The sequence below is a fragment of the Camponotus floridanus genome, unplaced genomic scaffold (genome assembly GCF_003227725.1).
Source record: "Camponotus floridanus strain SB8 unplaced genomic scaffold, Cflo_v7.5 scaffold64, whole genome shotgun sequence".
NCBI lineage: Eukaryota > Metazoa > Arthropoda > Insecta > Hymenoptera > Formicidae > Camponotus > Camponotus floridanus.
In genome coordinates, this window is record NW_020229814.1 from 953,592 (window position 1) to 972,881 (window position 19,290).

Sequence of the window (19,290 nt, forward strand, 5' to 3'; positions counted from 1 at the left end):
CTAGAAGATTCTTCGGATTAACTCGCCTCGTTCATCGAGGGTCAAGGTCCTTGACCTCGCCTCATTTTACCTGTTCAGGTAGAGCTTGGAACAGGTCCTTTACGCGGGATACCTCGCTCCCTCAAATTAGACACCACGAGGCTTTCTCTTAGCGTGCTTTTCAAAATTTCGTACTCTGTCTCGCACAATCTTATTTACATTTTTATAAATATTTAATACACTGACAAAAGATCATTAGCTATAAAAGATAATTGAGAGATGAAGAGATATTTTTGCCGTTCTCTCTGTTTAAAATAACCTGCGCGATAAAAGGTAATACTATCTACATCTCCCATGATGTAACGAAACTAGTTATTTTAACGCGTGATAAATATTTATTGGATTCATGCGCGCAATAATTATGCACAAAATTATACAAGCAAACGTTTTCGCTCTTTTTACATATGAAGATAATTGAAACAGAAATACCGTCTGTCAATTAAATAATTTTGCTTTTTATGCTGTTGTTCCTTTCCAAGATTTGATTTATATTCTTCACGAGACGCCTCCATCATCGAAACTCATTCGTCACACCAGACGCATAGACTTAGGACTTAAACTTGAAGAATTTATTTTGCCTCAACGGTTCCATCCGGTTTCGTAAGAAGCCCGTTGAAGTCGACTGGATGTCGTCATCGATTTATAAATGCGACTTTAGACGGAGCCGTTGAGGCGTCGTAACTGAACATAGGATAAAGAAAATCATAAAAGGAAGTAATTTAAAAATATTTGATAATCAAGGAAATAAAGGAAATAAGGATAATAAAGGGAAAAGAAGTCGCGATTCCATCTAAAGGCGCAATCGATGAAAGATTCCCTCTCTTCGTTTCGTCATACGACCATTATTCGAATTGTCCATCCTTAATTTTTCATACGTCAGATTACATCGTCGGGGCTCGGCGCCTCCGCGAAGTAATGACCGAAGTAATGACCAGCTAATTACTCACCGCGTACGATTCTCATTAAGAGACTCACGGATCCGCGGACAATATTCCCGTTCCAAGGATAAACCGTTCTGGCATGTAACGAGGTCCTTTCGGGGTCTTTTGTCTCTTCTTTCTCGCCTCTCCTGCCTCGGAAATTCGAAATTCAGGTCAATGAAACTTGTTTTTCTTCCTGCGAAGAAATTTCCCTACCTCCGGGTTTGCACCTGTTTTTCCCTTCTTCCCCAAATTTCTCCGACTTTCCTGAAAACACGAAATAACAAGTATTCATATTTACGAGGGGGCTTCGATTTATCGTAAAGCGTGACCGATTCCACGGCTCAGCTGCGACCGTGAAATTTATGATCTGAGACCGCATTGTGCACAGCACGAATTGAAACAACCTGAAACGCTAAAGGCGACGACGAAAGGGAAGGCGAAAGGGAAGGAAAGGAAAAAATGGATCTCGGGATGCGGATCTGGTCGGGCTCGGGTCTTGCGCACGTGAAAGGGCCCTTTTCTCTATCGGTGCCCTTTGGATGCCTTTTCAGGCACGAACGACCCTTTGAGACCTTCGCTCCTCCGGAATCCTAGGAGCCCTCGAGACACGAGCGAACAGCTGTCGGGGCAAATAAACCGAGGATATCGTCCGGGTCAGTCGAAACCCTCGAGAAACTCGCATCGCCGGACCCGCCATTATTTTTCTCGATCCTTGCCCTCTTCCCCCATCTCCCTCGTAGGACGTTTACCTCGTTGCTAAATTTTCTGATTCATCGCAGGTATCCAACGTACCGTCCCGCAGACGATATCTGAATCTCGAATGAGTATCTATCGAGGAGATGCCTGCATTATTTTCGTCCAATATCGGTACCACGATATATATTGTCATTTTTCATATGTCGGAAAAAGTATTAATTCTCCCCTCGAATCTATCAGCAACGTATCCTTCGAAATGCGGTCTATTGGAATAATTCTTTTCGTGTATCCAATTTTTATACTTGATATGACAGATAAAAATAAAAGGTTTTTTAATGTCTTTTTTGAATGCAATATTTTCATCAAATTTTTCTAAAATTTTTTAAATTAAATACGAGATAATGAAAATGTTTTTTAAATTAAATACGAGATAATGATGTAAGAGGGGATATTTTAAGTATTATTTAAGTACTATTTATTTTTGAATATTATTATTAATAAATTTTTAAATATTATTGTTGTTATTAAATATTATTTAAATACTGTTTATTTTTAAATATTCCATTATTAAATTATGAGTTTTTATTTCTTGGATAGAAATACTTAGAGATATCTTTTAAAAAAAACGTGTTTTAACAAAATCGCCATCCGAAATACTGTACACATAGCGAACAATAAATCACAGTTGACAATCAAAGAAAAATGAAAGATTCTTTTAGTACAAAAATAAGATGGAATTGTGAATTTTTTTATATTTATCGAGATAATTTTTCGAGAAATGTATAGTTGAAAATCCATCGAACACGTATGACTTGATCTCTAAATAAAAATTTATTATTTCTATTGTAAACTCACACAGATACATACAGATTAGCTTAAATCAATAACCGATATATATATATCGATGTATTTTTTTTATTATCGCATTGTTTCCGTTTCCCGAGATAAAGCATGATTAAAAGCAAATAACTGAAGCGGGCTAGTAAAATTGTAAAAATTGATAAAAGTCAAATCATTTGTTAAGAACAATATTTACAAACAGTGAGATAAAAATAATAACTCGTAAAGCGATGAAGCCTTATATCGCGTGTTTTCGAAAGTTACACAAAAATATTTTGTCATACGTTCTCGATTCGTCTTCGGGATAAGAAGAATCGCCTTCTTCTCCATCTGTGTATTATTTTTTTCTACAAACATTTCGAAGCAGCAAGAATATTCCAAGGAAAGCGTGATCGTATTATCATATTATCATTTATTTCCTAGATAAACATGAAAAATCTGGGATTATCAGTGACTTCTTTTGTACTTGGAAAAAAAGGGAATTTTTGTGGAATTTTATTGGGATTCAGGAAATTTTTTTTAAAATTTTCTCTAATTTTTTTCTTATATTGCAAACAATCAGCAAGTCAAACTATTTATTTGAAATCTATTTTTATACATATTCAATCAGTCTTGACAAAATATTAAATATGTAGTACATACTCTTTGTTGTAATTTTTAATGATGAAAAGAGTAAAAATTTTATACCAATGAAAAATGTGCTCATAAAAGTTGTACCTCCCTATATTTTTTTTAGGTTTTCACAAGGTTACACAAAAATAATCTTTAAAATATTCCCCTAAAAATAACGGGGAAAGAATTTTTTACAAGATTTGTGTAGACATCCTAACTATATATCTTGATAAAGCGGACGTATCTCGACCAGCAAGTTTGCATTAGGTAACTAGGGTAACTTGGGCTGTAGCAGCTCTTATGACAAAGGGGATGGATGAAGAATAATGATGCTGGGCTCGGACGAGGCCAGTAGGCCATCGTAGATGCAATCGTCCACTGATTCAATTTTTTCTTCACCTCCACAGGCGGCGTGAAGAGCATGAGCCGGGAGAGCGGTGCCGGAGCCGGCGGAGGGGTCGGCGTCGGCGGTGGCAACAACACGACGTACACGCGGTCGGTGGTGCCTCGCGAGCTGGCGCAGGACTTTGCGAGACCGGCGCGTCTCGATGTACTCCTCGACATGCCGCCTGCCTCGCGAGACACCCAGGTTCATCATAGCTGGAATGCCGACGATCGTAGCCTAAATATATTCGTCAAGGTAGGCTAGCTAAGGGCTAGCAAGGTAGCTAGGGGTAGACAGATTCCTTAAGAGTACCAAAAGTTGGGAGTGGTAATACTTTTGATGATTTTATGGAGAAAAGTTTATGTATTATCTTCGTCTGGAAGATTTTAATCCTGGAGATGCAGGATGTTCAATAGAACAATCATATTTTTTCTCGAAGACAGTTTCAATTATTTTCTTGAAATTTATTTAGTTATTAGTGAACTAATTTGTAGCGATTGGAGGATTCTGGTATCATCAATCTAGTAAATCGGGGGTCTGTCAAAAATAAAAATTAATTCCTTAGTCATTATAAATTAACGTATTGGAAATTTCAAGAGAAAGATTGGAACCATCCATCCTCGAGATTAGGAAAAAGTATAATTTTTTTATTGACCACCTTGGAAGCCATTTACGGCAAAAGTGTATAAACTTTTGTTCATAAAATCATCTAAGAAATTGCCTTTTTAATCTTTAAAAAATAGTTAAGGACTTGTGTATTTAAATAGAATAGATTTTTTGATTAATTACAACTCGTTAATCATAAAAAACATCAGTCTTAAGTCTAGCAGTATAAAAAAATGGATGAATTTTTGGAATTTTTTTGAAGAATATTAAAAATTAATTATATGTAAGAGGCCAAAAAGACAATTTTTAATAACTCTTGAAGAAAAAATCCCTAAAAATCATATTTCTCTAGATTGGGCTCTTAAAGGCTCTTAAAAATATGCTTCTGAAGGCAACTTTTTCCTAATTCGATTCCATTATTCTTCGTAGGAGGACGACAAATTGACGTTTCATCGACACCCCGTAGCACAGAGCACAGATTGCATACGAGGGAAAGTAGGATATACTAAGGGAATGCACGTATGGGAGCTTTATTGGAGCACGAGGCAACGAGGTACGCACGCGGTGGTAGGAGTCGCCACGGCGGACGCGCCTTTACATAGTGTTGGCTACCAGAGTCTAGTGGGCAACAACGAACTTAGTTGGGGTTGGGATCTCGGTAGGAACAAACTCTATCACGACTCGAGAAATAACAATGGTGTAACGTATCCGGCGCTCCTCAAGCCCGACGAAACATTCATTGTTCCTGACAAGTTTCTGGGTAAGCAATTATTCCCGTATAATTGCACGAGATTTTTATTATACGATTTATACTAGAAAATATATATTATACTTCATAATATACTATAATAATATATAATAATATATAATAATATACTATAATAATATATAATAATATATAGTATAATATACACGTTTTATTCTTCACAGTGGTCCTCGATATGGACGAAGGTACATTAGCATTCGTAGTGGATGGTCAGTATCTCGGAATAGCCTTTAGAGGGCTCAAAGGAAGGAAATTGCACCCTATCGTATCTGCCGTGTGGGGACATTGCGAGATCACAATGAAATACATCGGCGGACTAGATCGTAAGCAAACGATTTGTAAAAGTAGCAGTGATTCTCAAATATTTAATATTCTTTTATAGAAAGATATTTAAAACTTTGAAAGCTAGATATCTTCTTGAACATTTATCTAGTCGATACCCGCTAATATAGTAACACTACTTACATTTGATCGCGCACGGAAAAGATTTCTCTTTTTAGTTAGACATTTATTTCTTTTCACAGCCGAGCCTCTGCCTCTAATGGATCTTTGTCGAAGAGTGATTCGACAGCGAATTGGCAAGCATAGGCTAGAGGACAAAATCAACGAGCTAAATCTGCCGCAGACGATGAAGACTTATCTCCTCTACCGAGACAGAAGGTAACCACCGAGTGAATCTCTTCAAGAATCTGCCACCACGATTATGACTGCGAACATCACCGTGTTGCAACGTTGTCACTACGACGCAACCGTCCGCTATCCCGTCGCATGCCACCAAGGACAGCAAGCTCTTAGCCGCGCGTCTCCGTTATTAATTAAGCGCTCGACGATCAACAAACTGGCATGGGTCATGCGACAACGCGCCGAGACACGCCTAGTACCTCGAGAAGGCACGCTAAAACAGCGACGCCGACATATACTGATAACAACTCGTGGCGCTCTCATCAGGACAAGTCACGAGGACCGTAATCCTCATCGTCGTTATTGTCATCGTCGATGAGCTCTCACCTCGATACAATTGGCAAACAGAAGGAAAGGAAGCGGCTTTAAAAGGAAACATATTTCTGAATTTAGGGCGATACTGTTGTCTTTTATGTCGTGTACACAGTTCTATATTGCGATAGAATTAAATATATTTATTGATTATTAGAATTATTCCGAGAAGCGGGGCGGTTTCAGTGACTTTCGCATGGGCAAATGCGACAAGTGTGCGCATGTTGTACGATCTTTTTCTTCAGTATCCACCTTATTGACGATACACGTATGAATGCTGATAAAGATAGAATCGCAATAGCGCAATTTATGAGAATTCGGAGACGCGCGGTTAGAGAAGAAAGACGAAAGGTTATTAAGAAAATACGAAGAGACTACAAGCACTGTACAGTTGGCCAGTAACAAAAATTAGACTTAATCAAGCCTGGAGGCTGATAGGAACGCGTCGTTTGTTTATAACACGGATTGATGGACAGAGGATAGCGGGTTTGCTTTAGTTCGGCCGCAGCAGAAGGAGTGGAGCAAGAAAAAAAGTTGGAGAGAAAGGATACACGACGGAAGGAGATATGAAAATTTTTCTACGATGAGGATACTCAGCGAAAAATGTGAACTCTGATCGCACGATTAACGTGGAACGATTAATTCAATTTGGACAAGTGTGTATAGTGATGGATATATTGCAGTCACCTTCCAATAGACTCATTTTTCAAGTATTTTCTAAGCATGCTAGGTCTAATAAAGTATAGTGATGTGTGCGTGTATCGTGGATGGATATAAAAGGAAAAGGACGACGAAAAAAAAAAAGAAATACAGAGAAGAAGGAGAATAAAAGTATAACCCTGCCATAATCTTTTCTTTAGCAGTGTTCGAAATGTAGACATTACAAATGCGAATTCTGCGAGGGAGGAAATCCTAGTGATGGAACGCGATGAGATAGAGGGTAAGCATCTGAAACTCGCGCTGTGGTGAATCGAAGATTAAATAAAAGACGTCTCTAAATAAACTAAATAACAAAAAAAGCATGTTACTAAAAATTAATTATCTACACACATCTAATTGATTTTAATGCGCTATAATGACTTGCGGAAAATAGTACGTATTTAACTAATATTTAAGAGAGAAGCGAGTGAACACGGGCATTGGCACAAATTATTCCAAACGCGAATCGAAAAAAAAAACTGTCATGGGGAGGGCCGCTATGTAGTTAAATATAATCCGATGAGAAATGAAAAAGTTATACGCGATAGTATAACGCGATTATATCGGATTATACTTGTCACGGATTATTCGTCATAACGATCATAATAGTTACAATGACGATAACGACGATGCTGATTATATCGGGTGTGTAACTATTATACTATTAGCATGACAAATCTTGACTGGTCTCTAGTATCTCTTTAATTCTTATGTTTGTCGCTTAGATTAAAGACAATGCCACCCGTCATCGGCTACGTCGATTTGTATACAGATATATATATATATACATATATATATACATATATATATATGTATATATTATTAATATTGTGCGACGTACGAGTGTATTGTGGATGACGATTATATCCGTAACTGCGGAGCAGGCAGACCGAATGCGAGAGTGATATATTATAATATCCTTCGCTACGTCGCGTAAGCGAAGCAATCATCTCACTCGGTATAAATTTTTGTTTCCTAATTTAACGGTTCGCGAAGTTATCATTATCTTGATTTTCAATATCATCAATGTGTTTGCAACCTCTTGGCGCTTGAGCTCGTCCGAGACTCGGATCGCGTCTTCCAAATTATCATCAACACTACCTAAGCTTCGTTAAAGACATCGCCGATTATCTTTCCCTCTTTGAATGTCCACCGCGCTCGCTCTACGAAATTTCTAATAATCGTCGAAAGCGACCTGTCTGCGAGAGGCGGCCAACCGATCGATCCCACGACAATTTTCAAAGCGCGCAAGATCTCGCACTCGGGAGCTCCGATCGCACAGCTCTGCGATCCTCAAATACGCACTGCATCCGGAAGTGTAGTCTATCAGTGTATGTAGTTTGCCTTCGCTACCTACGTGGAGGAGGAAAAATCCGATGCGCGAATCTGCGACGCGAACGGATCGAATGACGAACAAAGCGTGCGAAGATAGCTCGATGTATCTGCTCGAGGGACTTGTTGTCTCCCCGCAGTTCTCCGAAGCAGTCGGAGATGATGAATAATTAGGATGAAAACGAAAGGCGTTTTCTCCCGCTCTTATGTACGAAAGTAAACACGAATCCAAGTAAAGTAGAGTACGAGAGAAAATATACTCGAGAATGTGGAAAAGCGAGATTTTTCCCGCAAGAGTATATACCTTACTGCTACTCGTTTGAAACCGATACTGTTTTATATGAATTATTGCCTATAGGGACGCATGTCACAAACCAAGTATGAGAGAGAACAAATAGGATGAGAACATTGTACAAAATTATTATTAATGATCAATATTAATATTATTACTGTAATAACGAGTTTCCCAATAGTTTAATTAATTGCTCGGTCGTCATTATCGTGTTAATCGAGTATTTACAATATATAATTTGTGTATTCTGTTTTTCTCTACGAAAGAAAGATAGGAAAAAAGATAGGGATTTGTGTGCGATCGATCGCTAAGGCAATTCGAAGAAAGGAAAGAAAGAGAAAATTTTCTTCCATCATTCATTGGCCTTGATTTCTCGGAACGCATGATGAAAATAAGTGTGATATTAATTGATTTTAATTGGTGATTTCAAAATAATGATTCACGTAATTAGTACAAACAATGAAATGGATTGAAATATTGTATCTTATCACCACAATTTTGATTCAGGTACAAAAATTTAATAGCAATCCACTTAGGTGTAAGAAAATTAATTCGCAATTTTTTTGTTTTCTTTTTTTTAATATATCTTAATCGTTTTCAATTAAGATTTAATTTTTGACGAGAATAAAATTATATATGCACAATATATGTGTATCATATATTTTATTTCAATTATATATATGTATATTTTTCAATGATGTATATTTTTTAAAATAATAGAGACTAATAGATTATTTTAAAATAAAAACGTCACGCCTTTGTTTGTGCTATTTCAAGCACTTTGTTTCATTAATGAGTGTTATTCATTAGTCGAAAATCTCTTCGAAAGTTATTAAGTTTAATTGGAATGTATTATATATTCTTTATAAATATATATAGCAATTAGTTTTTTTTTTATTTTTTGGAAAGTTATTTTGGAAAGTTATATGTTTCATTTGTTCTTAAGATAATCATTTATGATTTGATATGATTACAAATATCACATCTCCAAAAAACGGCGAAATAAACGGAACGAATGAAATTACTTTATTTTTAAGAAACATATAATTTATATAAAAGAATTAAATGATTAAACCAGCCGAAAATATGCATTTTAATTTAGCGGTATGATTTTCTTTTGTATATAGAGAGACAAAATTTTTGTACGATATATATTTTCCTAATTTTGTTTCTTTACCTATCTACATCGATCGATCGCACATAAGATTAATTGCAAGACAAATTTTAATAACGATGCTGCGAGAGCATCCGATTCGTTCACATGCGTCGTGGAAAGTGTTTCAACAAAAATTCGCGTGGCCGTCGCGAGAATTAATTTCCGCGAGCTGCCTGCCCACTCTACCCTTGCAAACTACGTTGCCTCGACAAATGTGTCTAATTTATTGATGATGCGCTATATAATGCGACGATAACTAGCAAGTTATTAGTTTAAACTGGCACGACAATTAGTTTAATTGAATACGCTAGTAATCTAACAGCAAGATATGTGAGAAAGGCAAAGAAAATGGGTACGTGTGTATGTGTGTATGTATGTGTGTGTATGAGAGAGAAACGTGTGAATGAGCGTCCGTGTACGTGGCATGTATGCATATTGCGTGCGTGAGTGTGTTTCTGGATATACTTGATATCCACGATTAATTTTTCCTTCCGCTCTTTCGTTCGCAAGTTGTTATTGCTTTAATTTCGAATTTTATCGTATATATATACATATACATATATATATATATATATATATGTATATATATATATATATATTATTATGTGTGTGTATATATATATGTATGTATGTATGTATATGTTAGATAGTCTAGAAATCAATTTCGATTCTCATGGTAATAATTCAATATTTGCTGTAGAATACACTATTGTTTCATAATATGTAACAACATTTAATATTAGCAGCGGGAATAAATATGAACAGAAAAGATTTTCGTAGGAATTATTATCTTATAAATAAATAATTATATATGTATTTAATGCACAAAACTGCTCTGAAACTGTAAACTTCAATTTAATTAAATATTCAGTCAGAGATTAATTGATTATTCGAGATGTCCAACTCAGTTTTCATATATATGTATATGTATGTGTATATATATATATACACATATACATATACATATATATATATATTTATATATATATATACCATATACATATGCATATATACATTGTGTGTATATGTATATATACATATATATTAGATAGAAGTCTCTTAAAAAATCTTGAGAAATAATTAAATCTTTAAAAAGTTAAATCGAATCTTTTTGTGCCATATTTATTTATATCACAATTATTTTTCGGAACAGAAGAAAACTAATCCGTCAAAATTTTAAATATGTGTTGTAAAACTTGAAAATATTGATGGTTGTACCGAACATCTACGAAGTTTTTCAATTTTTTCGGAGATATGTTTTTTTGAACATTGACTTTTCGGACGATTTTTATCAAATTGCCGAGAATTCATAAATGATAGAAAGTTCCTCCTTTGCTACCCTTTAAATAAAATATTAATACTTTTCTTTAAAGCATCAATATTTTATAATAATACGAGAATGATTACAATTACTTTGTGAATAGATTGTATATTTTGTAAATAACTTATAAATTTTCATTTTTTTATAAGTAAGAAAATTTCGATTTTTTTAAATTAGTACAATAATTTGACAATTATCTTTTTATTTAGGATTCACATATGTTTTTTTCTAATATCAAAAATAAAATTAAAATTTTATTTGAAATAAAAATTTGAAAAAAAATTTATTTGAAATATGTTAACGAAAAATAAATAAAAAAAGTGATTGAAATAAAAATACATTTTATCATAAGTATAATACATTTTTATCATATATATCATTTTAGCATATATATTATATAATAGGTAGAAAATAAAATTTTATGTATCAAAAACTCTATATATGATAAAATTATTTTGCAATTTCACAGTTCCATTTTTCCATTTATTTCTTATAAAATATTTTAATAAAGCACACATCTTATATCTAGAATTTGGTGGATTATAGAGGATATTATAGAGAACTATATACTCGAAACTATTTACGCGAAATTCTACGCAAATAATTGCGGAAATATAAAACGTGAAGAAAAAATTTGATATGTATAATGATATATATTTGCTTCTTTTTGTGAATCAAATAATCTCATCATGCATTTTTGTATTGATCGATAGTAATAGAGATGATATTAATTAATTTGATTATTTATATTATCAACATTACTTTCGATAACATAGGAAATGAATATCGAAATTTGAAATTGTTTGAAATTGTTTGATTTACATGTATTTTATTATCAGCAAACTTTTTTTAATCAAGATATATAGTTTTCGAAAATTCGGCGTTCTTTCAAACGTGTAGAATATGTAACTATATTCTTTACATAAAAACATGGCCTTATTTCTCTAGTCATTTTCTACGCAGAAAAAATATTAAAGTAAAGTTAATAAAAATAAAAATAAAAATTATAAAAATGTTTAAAGAGAGATTTGTAAGATATTTCCTATTTTATATTTCAATTTAAAAATTTAAATTATTTTATATTTTGACAAAGAATAATAAGATATCTCGTAAGCGTAAGATTCATTTCGTGATTTTATTCTAATTCTTTTCTCTCAAATATCATATGTCATTAATATAAAAAAAATCAACATATAAATAATTAACTTATAAACTACAACTTATCATTTAATACTTTAATTATTATTATTATTAATACTTATGTATATTATTATTCAACAATTTAACGAAAGATTATTTGATATTTTAAAATAAGCAAAATAATAGCAACACATTGATACTTTAATAATGATAATAATTAATTATAATTTTTTTTGTTACATAATTACAAGAATGCTTCTGAGATTATCAATAAATAATTCACATGTCTGATTTTAGTTATTGATTAAATTTTATGATTTTTTCGGATTTTATTTATATCTTTGATTACTTCGGGAAGCCACTGAGCAACAGAGATCGCATTCACGCACATACACATATACAGCATCTTCCTCGAGAAGGTCACGTGTTTGTCGATACGATTGATTTTCATGCTCGAAGGCTGAGACAAAGGGATTCATGGTGGTTCCGTGAAAATGAAGTGCCTACAGTGATTGTCATATATAGGAGTCCTTGATAAAACACTATTTACAGAATCTGCCATTTAACGAAGTCGCTCGTGCACTTGTTAGCTCGTACCTCTTTATCTTAAGCGACCTACATTCGATGTGCTTTACTACCATCTTAAACGTAGATAAGACCTGTTTTCTTAGTTTAAATTCTAAAATGTCAGTCATTAATTTTTCAGAAAGTGGGTAACATTACGTGAATTGTGATCATAGTTAAATATTTGTGATTATAATTCGGATAGAATGGAGCTACATCGAAAGAGAGGGAAGAAATAATTTAATATTTCGGACATGATAAAAAAATTCAATTCGGATATAAAATAAAAGTATTTCCAAAGTTAATCGTCTCCCGAAGTTTTGATGCGTTTAATCGGGCAAATTAATGGCATCGTCACTGGCTGCACACTTTTCATATATTGCCTACATATTTGTTTTATTATTACATTATCATTACTATTATTTCTTGGACATTGTCAGAATCATTCTGATGATTTTCGAATTTCGACAGAACGCCTCATGACAGAGCATTGCACCTTCACAGATCGTCGCATCTCATATTTTTTCGTTATTATTAATACTATTTCTATCTTTTTGCCCCTATTAAATTTTAAATATTATTTTTACATTTTACTACTTTAATTTTAAATTTACTTTATTGATTGTGTATTAATACTACGTTTTTTTTATATTTTTGTAATTTTTTCTTATATTATTAAATTAGGGGAAATTCAACTGAGATCGATAACGATCCGAAAAATTGCCGCTATTTTTCTTGAAGTTATTAATAAAAATACGAAAGTTGCCGGGAATACAGTCAAAATTAGCTAAATTAAATGTAATTATTTATTTTATCGCTCATATGAAACCTTAATTAGCGCGATATTCTTTCCAGAATTATCAGAGTTTAAATTAGTTTCTTAAGTTTATATCTCTAAATTATATATGCATAAAATAATAAAATAAGTAAAAATCTTATACACACACAGAAATTAATTTTTATGTTATCTTTTCTATAAAATCTCGATTCTTTATCAAGGTATTTAAAAAAAGGGCATTTCGTCATTTACGATTTTGTATGAATTTTCGACAAATTCAATCTTTGAAAAAGTCAATGTTTAAAAAAAAGTAAAAATCTCCGAAAATATTATGCATTTAAACGAGAAAAAGTCGGATAAACAAGTTTGGTACGAAATGAAAAGCACATCTACTCGTTGATTAATGAAGTCTATTCTTACGCAGAGGAGAATTAATTATTTAGCATGAGAAATCGAAATTTATTTCTGGGCAAACGTAATTCTCGCGTAAAATCAACTCTTGGCTGAACGTGACACAATACGTGATTCAATGATCCTCTCTCCAATTTGCGTTTTAATCATCTCGAGCGTACTTGATACTGAACGTACTAATTAACATCGCGGATCAAATATTGGATCATTTGCCTCACGGCTCGATTTCATTGTATTTTAAAACAATCAGTCGTCATGTGCTGAAAAAGCAAGGTTCAACACATCGCTGAACAGTTTAGGTTCAAATCTCTTAGATTTAATTATAAGATTTTTTTTGTAAATTTCTCTCTTCGAATTTTTCTTACGGCGAGAAAACGAAAGCGATGGAATTCGTCGTCGACTATCAAGATCACTTCGGGTCAGCTGCGTAAATATATGTATCTATATCGTACGTTCTGTTGCTTTTGTGTTTTCAAGGCAGTGGGCCTATTCTCTGCGAACAAAAATGCAATGTAAAAATTTGAAAAATGAGAATAAAAGTTTGAGAAAAAAAAGACACCGAAAATTGAGATAAAATATGTAAAACGAAAATGTAAAGCCTGTTATAGATAATAATCCAATTTTATACTAAATGACTCTTGTGCGAAATTGAAAGGAATGTGTGGAGAAAACTCGGCGAGACTACTCGAGAAATAAAAACGAAATTAACTAGAAGCCAATTTTCGAGTCGGCTGCTGGATAAACGTCACGTGCGGACAATTGAGAGAATCTTTCGAAATTTTTTTCGTGCGCGTAAAAGAGAGAAAGAAAGAAAAAAAGTTTTTAATCGGACTAACATGTGTGAGAGCAAAAAATGGACGTCGAGGAAACACCCACGTGATCTGAAGAACCCTCGAGATTTTTTACAAGGAAGAACTTCAATACATTCAGGTATTATTCTGTCAGTTACAATCTCTATTTCTCGTGGTTGTTGTATGATGTAATTTTCACCCGATGTGAATTTCATCTTCATTTTTCCGGGCATTTTTGAAATGGGAATTTGAAGAGAATCGAAATCCTTATAATTGTCAAGTGATTACGCGCACTTTTCTCTTTTATCATCCGCGAGCTGGCTCGAATTGGTTCTTCCATTGGTTATTTATATATCGCAGAGTGTCTTTCGAGGAATGCTTTTCTCTATTGCAGAAACAAACTCGATTCGAGTCGTATATTATGTTATAACGCATGTGTTAAATAAGAATACAAAATTTTGCAGATTTTCAATTTTTCTAACGCGAAGTTAGTGAAATTAAGGGTATCCCAGACTTAGGCCCGATTACACCAACGTTATTTTAGCTTTAAGCGAGACTTAAATATATATCTATCTTTACCTTTCTTTCTAAATAAATAAAGACAGACATATATTTAAGTTTCGCTTAAAGCTAAAATAACGTTGATGCAACTAGGCCTTAATGAATCAGCCGTTAATGGTAGATTCCTGAGATCATTTAGAGACGAAAATCTTAATACCAAAATGTTGAGGAAGATGTTGAGGAGGCTGATTCGTTAGGTCTGGGACACCCTGTATATTATAAAATATATTAAAATTTTGTTTCGCCTTTTTTTCCTTAATAATTATAACGCATGCGTTAAATAAAGTGTTATGGTAAATAGGTCTGCTCTGGGCTGCATTCCAAGATTCCACTCACGATCGATCAGCTGTTGCAGAAACAGAGCGAACTGATTTAAGCAGATTTGTCATGAGAAGTAGTAGAGAAGCGTAATGAGGAATTGAAACTGCGTCTCGTATATGGATGCTCGAAATAGCGTGATTTGCATTTTACAATTCTAATTGGACGTGATCTAAAGTAAGACTAGAAAGAGGGGGTTTGAGGGAAATGATATTCTCCACCGATCCATCTCAAAAGCGGGGATCGTGAGAGTCGCCTTTGATTGCGCTCTACCTAGGTTTTTTTTTCCACCCTCCCACCCACACACGCGATACATATTTACTGCTTTCGTCTCGAGAGAAACGAAACGCGGGTCTTCTACCTTAGGGGTAGAGTAGGGTTTTGGAATACAACCCTGGACTATTTTACTGAACTTATTATGCGAGTGATCTCACGTCTATTTAAATGTAAGTTTTACGCGTCCAGCGTATTATGACACATTAGCGTATCATATAACTGACATCTAAACTGAGATACAAAACTTATAAGTATATAATGCCTTAATGTTAATGATAATATCGGAAGCGTTATTGTATAATTAGCTGACAAGGGAGGGGCGATACTTGTGGGGGAAGGAAACCAGGCCAACACACAAAATGCCGAAGACGCGATCGATGTCTCCATTTTGTTCGCGATATTTGATATTTTCTTATAATTCCAATAAAATGAGAGTGAGAGAGAGAGAGAGAGGGAGAGAAAGGAAGAGTGTGTAAGTGAAGTGTGTCCCATAGCGAATTGCTATCTAAAATAGTTCAAGCTAGATGTCGATGTTTGTAGCAGATAAAGAACAAAATGCATCGCAGCATATTGTAATTAAAAAAATTAAAAAGTCATTAATATCACCGGTTTTTTTATTCACCCACGCTTCTGTGATGTATAATACAATTCTGTCATATGTATATAGTACAACATATAATATATTACAAGGAACATACACTTCCAGCAAACACCAAATAACAGTTATATAACGGTTATATAACATGTAACAGTGATATTGTTTAGTGGGAAATTACAACTAACAATTATATAAATGTTACTTGGTGTCTGCTGGGTTGCTAAGAACGTGTATCAATTAATTAATGTTGATATTACTTGTCTTCTTGTCTACAGGAGAAAAGAGAAGTACAACTATTAATTTTTCAATATTATTAATTTTCCCATTTCTCGATATAAAACGAGAGACACGTGTAATTTAATTTAGAACAAACATTGCGAAGATTTTATACGAAAGGCGGAAATAATATATAAATAAATACTATTTTATAGCTCTTTTGATGCTTAACGAATTGAATTAAATTCATCATGATCTTTAGCGCCTGGTAAGACATTGCTCGAAACCTTACGTATTTTTCTTGTCACTGGAGTGTCGCAATCTCTATAAAGTACATCACAATCGTCACCCCGAATTCCTGCTGCACCTGCATCCCTCACGAGACGATCCCAACCTGAGGGTGACTTGAATGATTTCTCTATATCCCTCCTACACGAAAAATCATGACGTAAATTTTCAACAAATCGAGATAGATATGCAGTATATTTTGATCAAATGTCTTTTCTTGAATGCAATGACATAATTAAAATTTTTTTGTTAATATTTATTATTTTTTTCCTTTGGTATTTAAGTTTTTTTCCAAACTCGCGATGCAACGAACGATGTTGAAAAAAAGACAAAGAAAAAAAAACACGTAAAACAGCGTCCAACTTACGTCAAGTGCTTCGCCAACATTTTGCCTGGCGCACCCAAATCCCTGAAGAGCTTGCGGTTCTCAAGACAGATCGTCCTTTGTATGCATCGTACTCTAGCATCGTTATTAAGAATCTCCTCCTCTTCCGGGGTCTGAAAGTTCATGGAAAGTCTTACTTTAATCTACCGTTGACGCGCGAAAATTTTTGCCGAGTGGTCTGGAATTGATGATTTATCCTAGCAATTTTGCCCAGCCAGTAGGAGCGAGATGTTTCATCACGGTGAGTAAACTTTGAAATCTCCAGGCAAATTTGTCCAGCTATTCTCGCGATCGAATTAGATTCAGAGAATCGTGTCGAGGTTTGTAACTCTTTTCATTTTTAAATTTAACAACCTCTTTTTTTTCAGAATTTCTAAAATTCTCTCTAAAATTATTCGATAGAAATTTCCCATTCATGATATATTTATTACATATATTTATTACATTATTTTAGAGAAAATATATTCTCGCAGAAATGAATTTAACTGATTAATTTCTTATGCGAGGGAGTTTTTCTTTTTTAAAAATTGACAATATTAATTAATAAAGCCCTATTAAATTCTTAAACAATTCTTATCGAATGTAAATTGATAACATCAAAAATGACGTGTACCACTGAACGAAAATCACGCGTAGTGTAGACATCCCTCTTTTGCCTGGATGACAACAGGTCCATTATCGCATCCTTTTGCTTGGCGGAGTTAAATGTGTTTTGTATAATCGCCAAAAGCAATAGGAGACCAATGAAACTGACTACAACAAGCTGCTTTGATGAAGGGACCATCGAAATGGAGTGGTCCATCGAGTGCGCCACTGGATATCCAATGTTAGGATACTCATATCCGTATGGCATGTTTTCGCTTCTATGGTGCGGAAATGTTCGTTGAGGCACTGAAACATTTTTTTTAAAGCATATCCTGTAGATGAGACGTCGAGAATATGAAGAAACCAATTTTAAAAGTTATAGACATATTTATCTAACATAATTATAATATTACATGTTAAATCAATAGAACAAAAAGAAAGAGAAACTGATTATTTTTCGTCATTTAAAATGAATATTAATACATATGTCAAAATAAAAAAGGAGATTTTTGCAAAAAATTATATACATATTTAAATTTTGATATCAAATTCGTGACTTAAAAATTCTTTAAATTTTAATTACGATTAAATTTAAATTTAAATTACGATTTAAATTATTTAGCAGATTAATTTATAATTTCTTTACAAAAGATCCCATATAAGGGCAAAAATACAACATACATAACTTTGACTGCAACAAAACTTTTCTAACACATGCTATAATTATAATATGATAAAATACATGAAAATATAATTTTCTTTTGTAATTTCAATTGTGATGGAGCGATTTGGTAGTCTCAGAATTAATATAGTGTAAAAAAATACAGGAAGTGATTTCTCTCTTTTTTGAAAAAAAAAGGTAATTATTGCACTTTTATCAAATTTAATATTTTAACTTCCATGACAACATTCCCCAAATCACGTCATAATTTTTTTCGGTCGATTCATTCCGGACAATCGCGTATGCTCGTCACGAATCAAATGGCACGAATTTGTGCCACTTCCCCGAGAGAATAAGCTCCAATCTCCCAAGAAAGCGCAGACAAACGTTGCGCTCGAAACGCACGTTATTTTCCTCGCGTCTATAAACAGTACGAACAACACACTCCAATTCCAAAATGATGTCCCGGCTTTGTGGCGCTAACGCGACGACCGAAGCGCGACACGTTGTGCTTGATTATAGCCTCGCACAAAGGATAAGTGATCAAACGACACCGTCTTAGCGTAACTAAAATAGAAAAATCTTTACTGGGGAAAAAGTAATCCGAGGGCAGCATCGGCTGCGGCTGCGGCGGCACGATGAGGGTCGTAGGGACTGGCCGCGTCATCATATCCGGTTGATGGGCCGGCTCGATCTTGCCCCCCATCTCCAAAGACGTGGCGTTTCCGTTGGACGGGAACATCACCAGGGTTTTCGTATCCTCGGCGGCGATTGAGACCGCGAGAGCGACACCGAATAACACCGGAAGTATCATCGTCACCCTCTCGCTCGAGACGACAGCAGCCTGCGACTCGTCCTTCGAGTCGCGAATCGACCTTTTATCCGGGAGAGAGAGTCTCCAGAGAGTGTAGAAACGCGTCGTCGGGATCCACTAAGTCTGTGCAAAATGACGAGTAAATGGAAATGAGGTCTAAACAAGGTAAGGGGTATCCGAGCGAATTCTTTTTTCGTGACCGCATCAAATTCGACACAGTCGAGACAACGAAAAAAATACGAAC

At 34.3% G+C, this 19,290-nt stretch overlaps 2 protein-coding genes across 2 annotated transcripts in view; one reads left to right on the forward strand and one right to left on the reverse strand.

The window, feature by feature from the left end:
- Positions 1-6,668, forward strand: part of LOC105252152 — a 155,803-nt gene extending 149,135 nt beyond the window's left edge. Inside the window, exons 5-8 of the mRNA XM_025413262.1 lie at positions 3,518-3,750; positions 4,531-4,861; positions 5,032-5,190; positions 5,392-6,668. Coding sequence (XP_025269047.1) covers positions 3,518-3,750; positions 4,531-4,861; positions 5,032-5,190; positions 5,392-5,531 — 863 coding nt within the window. The 3' untranslated portion in view covers positions 5,532-6,668. The remainder of the gene's footprint in view (positions 1-3,517; positions 3,751-4,530; positions 4,862-5,031; positions 5,191-5,391) is intronic.
- A 9,832-nt stretch (positions 6,669-16,500) lies between these two features.
- Positions 16,501-19,128, reverse strand: LOC112639427. Its single transcript, XM_025413272.1, has 4 exons — positions 18,821-19,128; positions 17,600-17,877; positions 16,969-17,099; positions 16,501-16,742 (listed from the first exon to the last, which is right to left on the reverse strand). The coding sequence occupies exons 1-4, from the start codon at positions 19,044-19,046 to the stop codon at positions 16,541-16,543; spliced, it is 837 nt and encodes a 278-aa protein (XP_025269057.1). The 5' UTR covers positions 19,047-19,128; the 3' UTR covers positions 16,501-16,540.
- Between the last annotated feature and the right edge of the window lie 162 nt (positions 19,129-19,290).

What these genes read in the sequence shown, in the direction of transcription:
- LOC112639427 (XM_025413272.1), bottom strand. Translation starts at nt 19,046, where the DNA reads ATGATACTTCCGGTGTTATTCGGTGTCGCTCTCGCGGTCTCAATCGCC. An exon ending in CTCGGATTACTTTTTCCCCA is followed by an intron (nt 17,878 to 18,820) that starts GTAAAGATTTTT and finishes AAAATGTTTCAG; the next exon opens with TGCCTCAACGAACATTTCCG. An exon ending in ATGTTGGCGAAGCACTTGAC is followed by an intron (nt 16,743 to 16,968) that starts GTAAGTTGGACG and finishes TTTTTCGTGTAG; the next exon opens with GAGGGATATAGAGAAATCAT.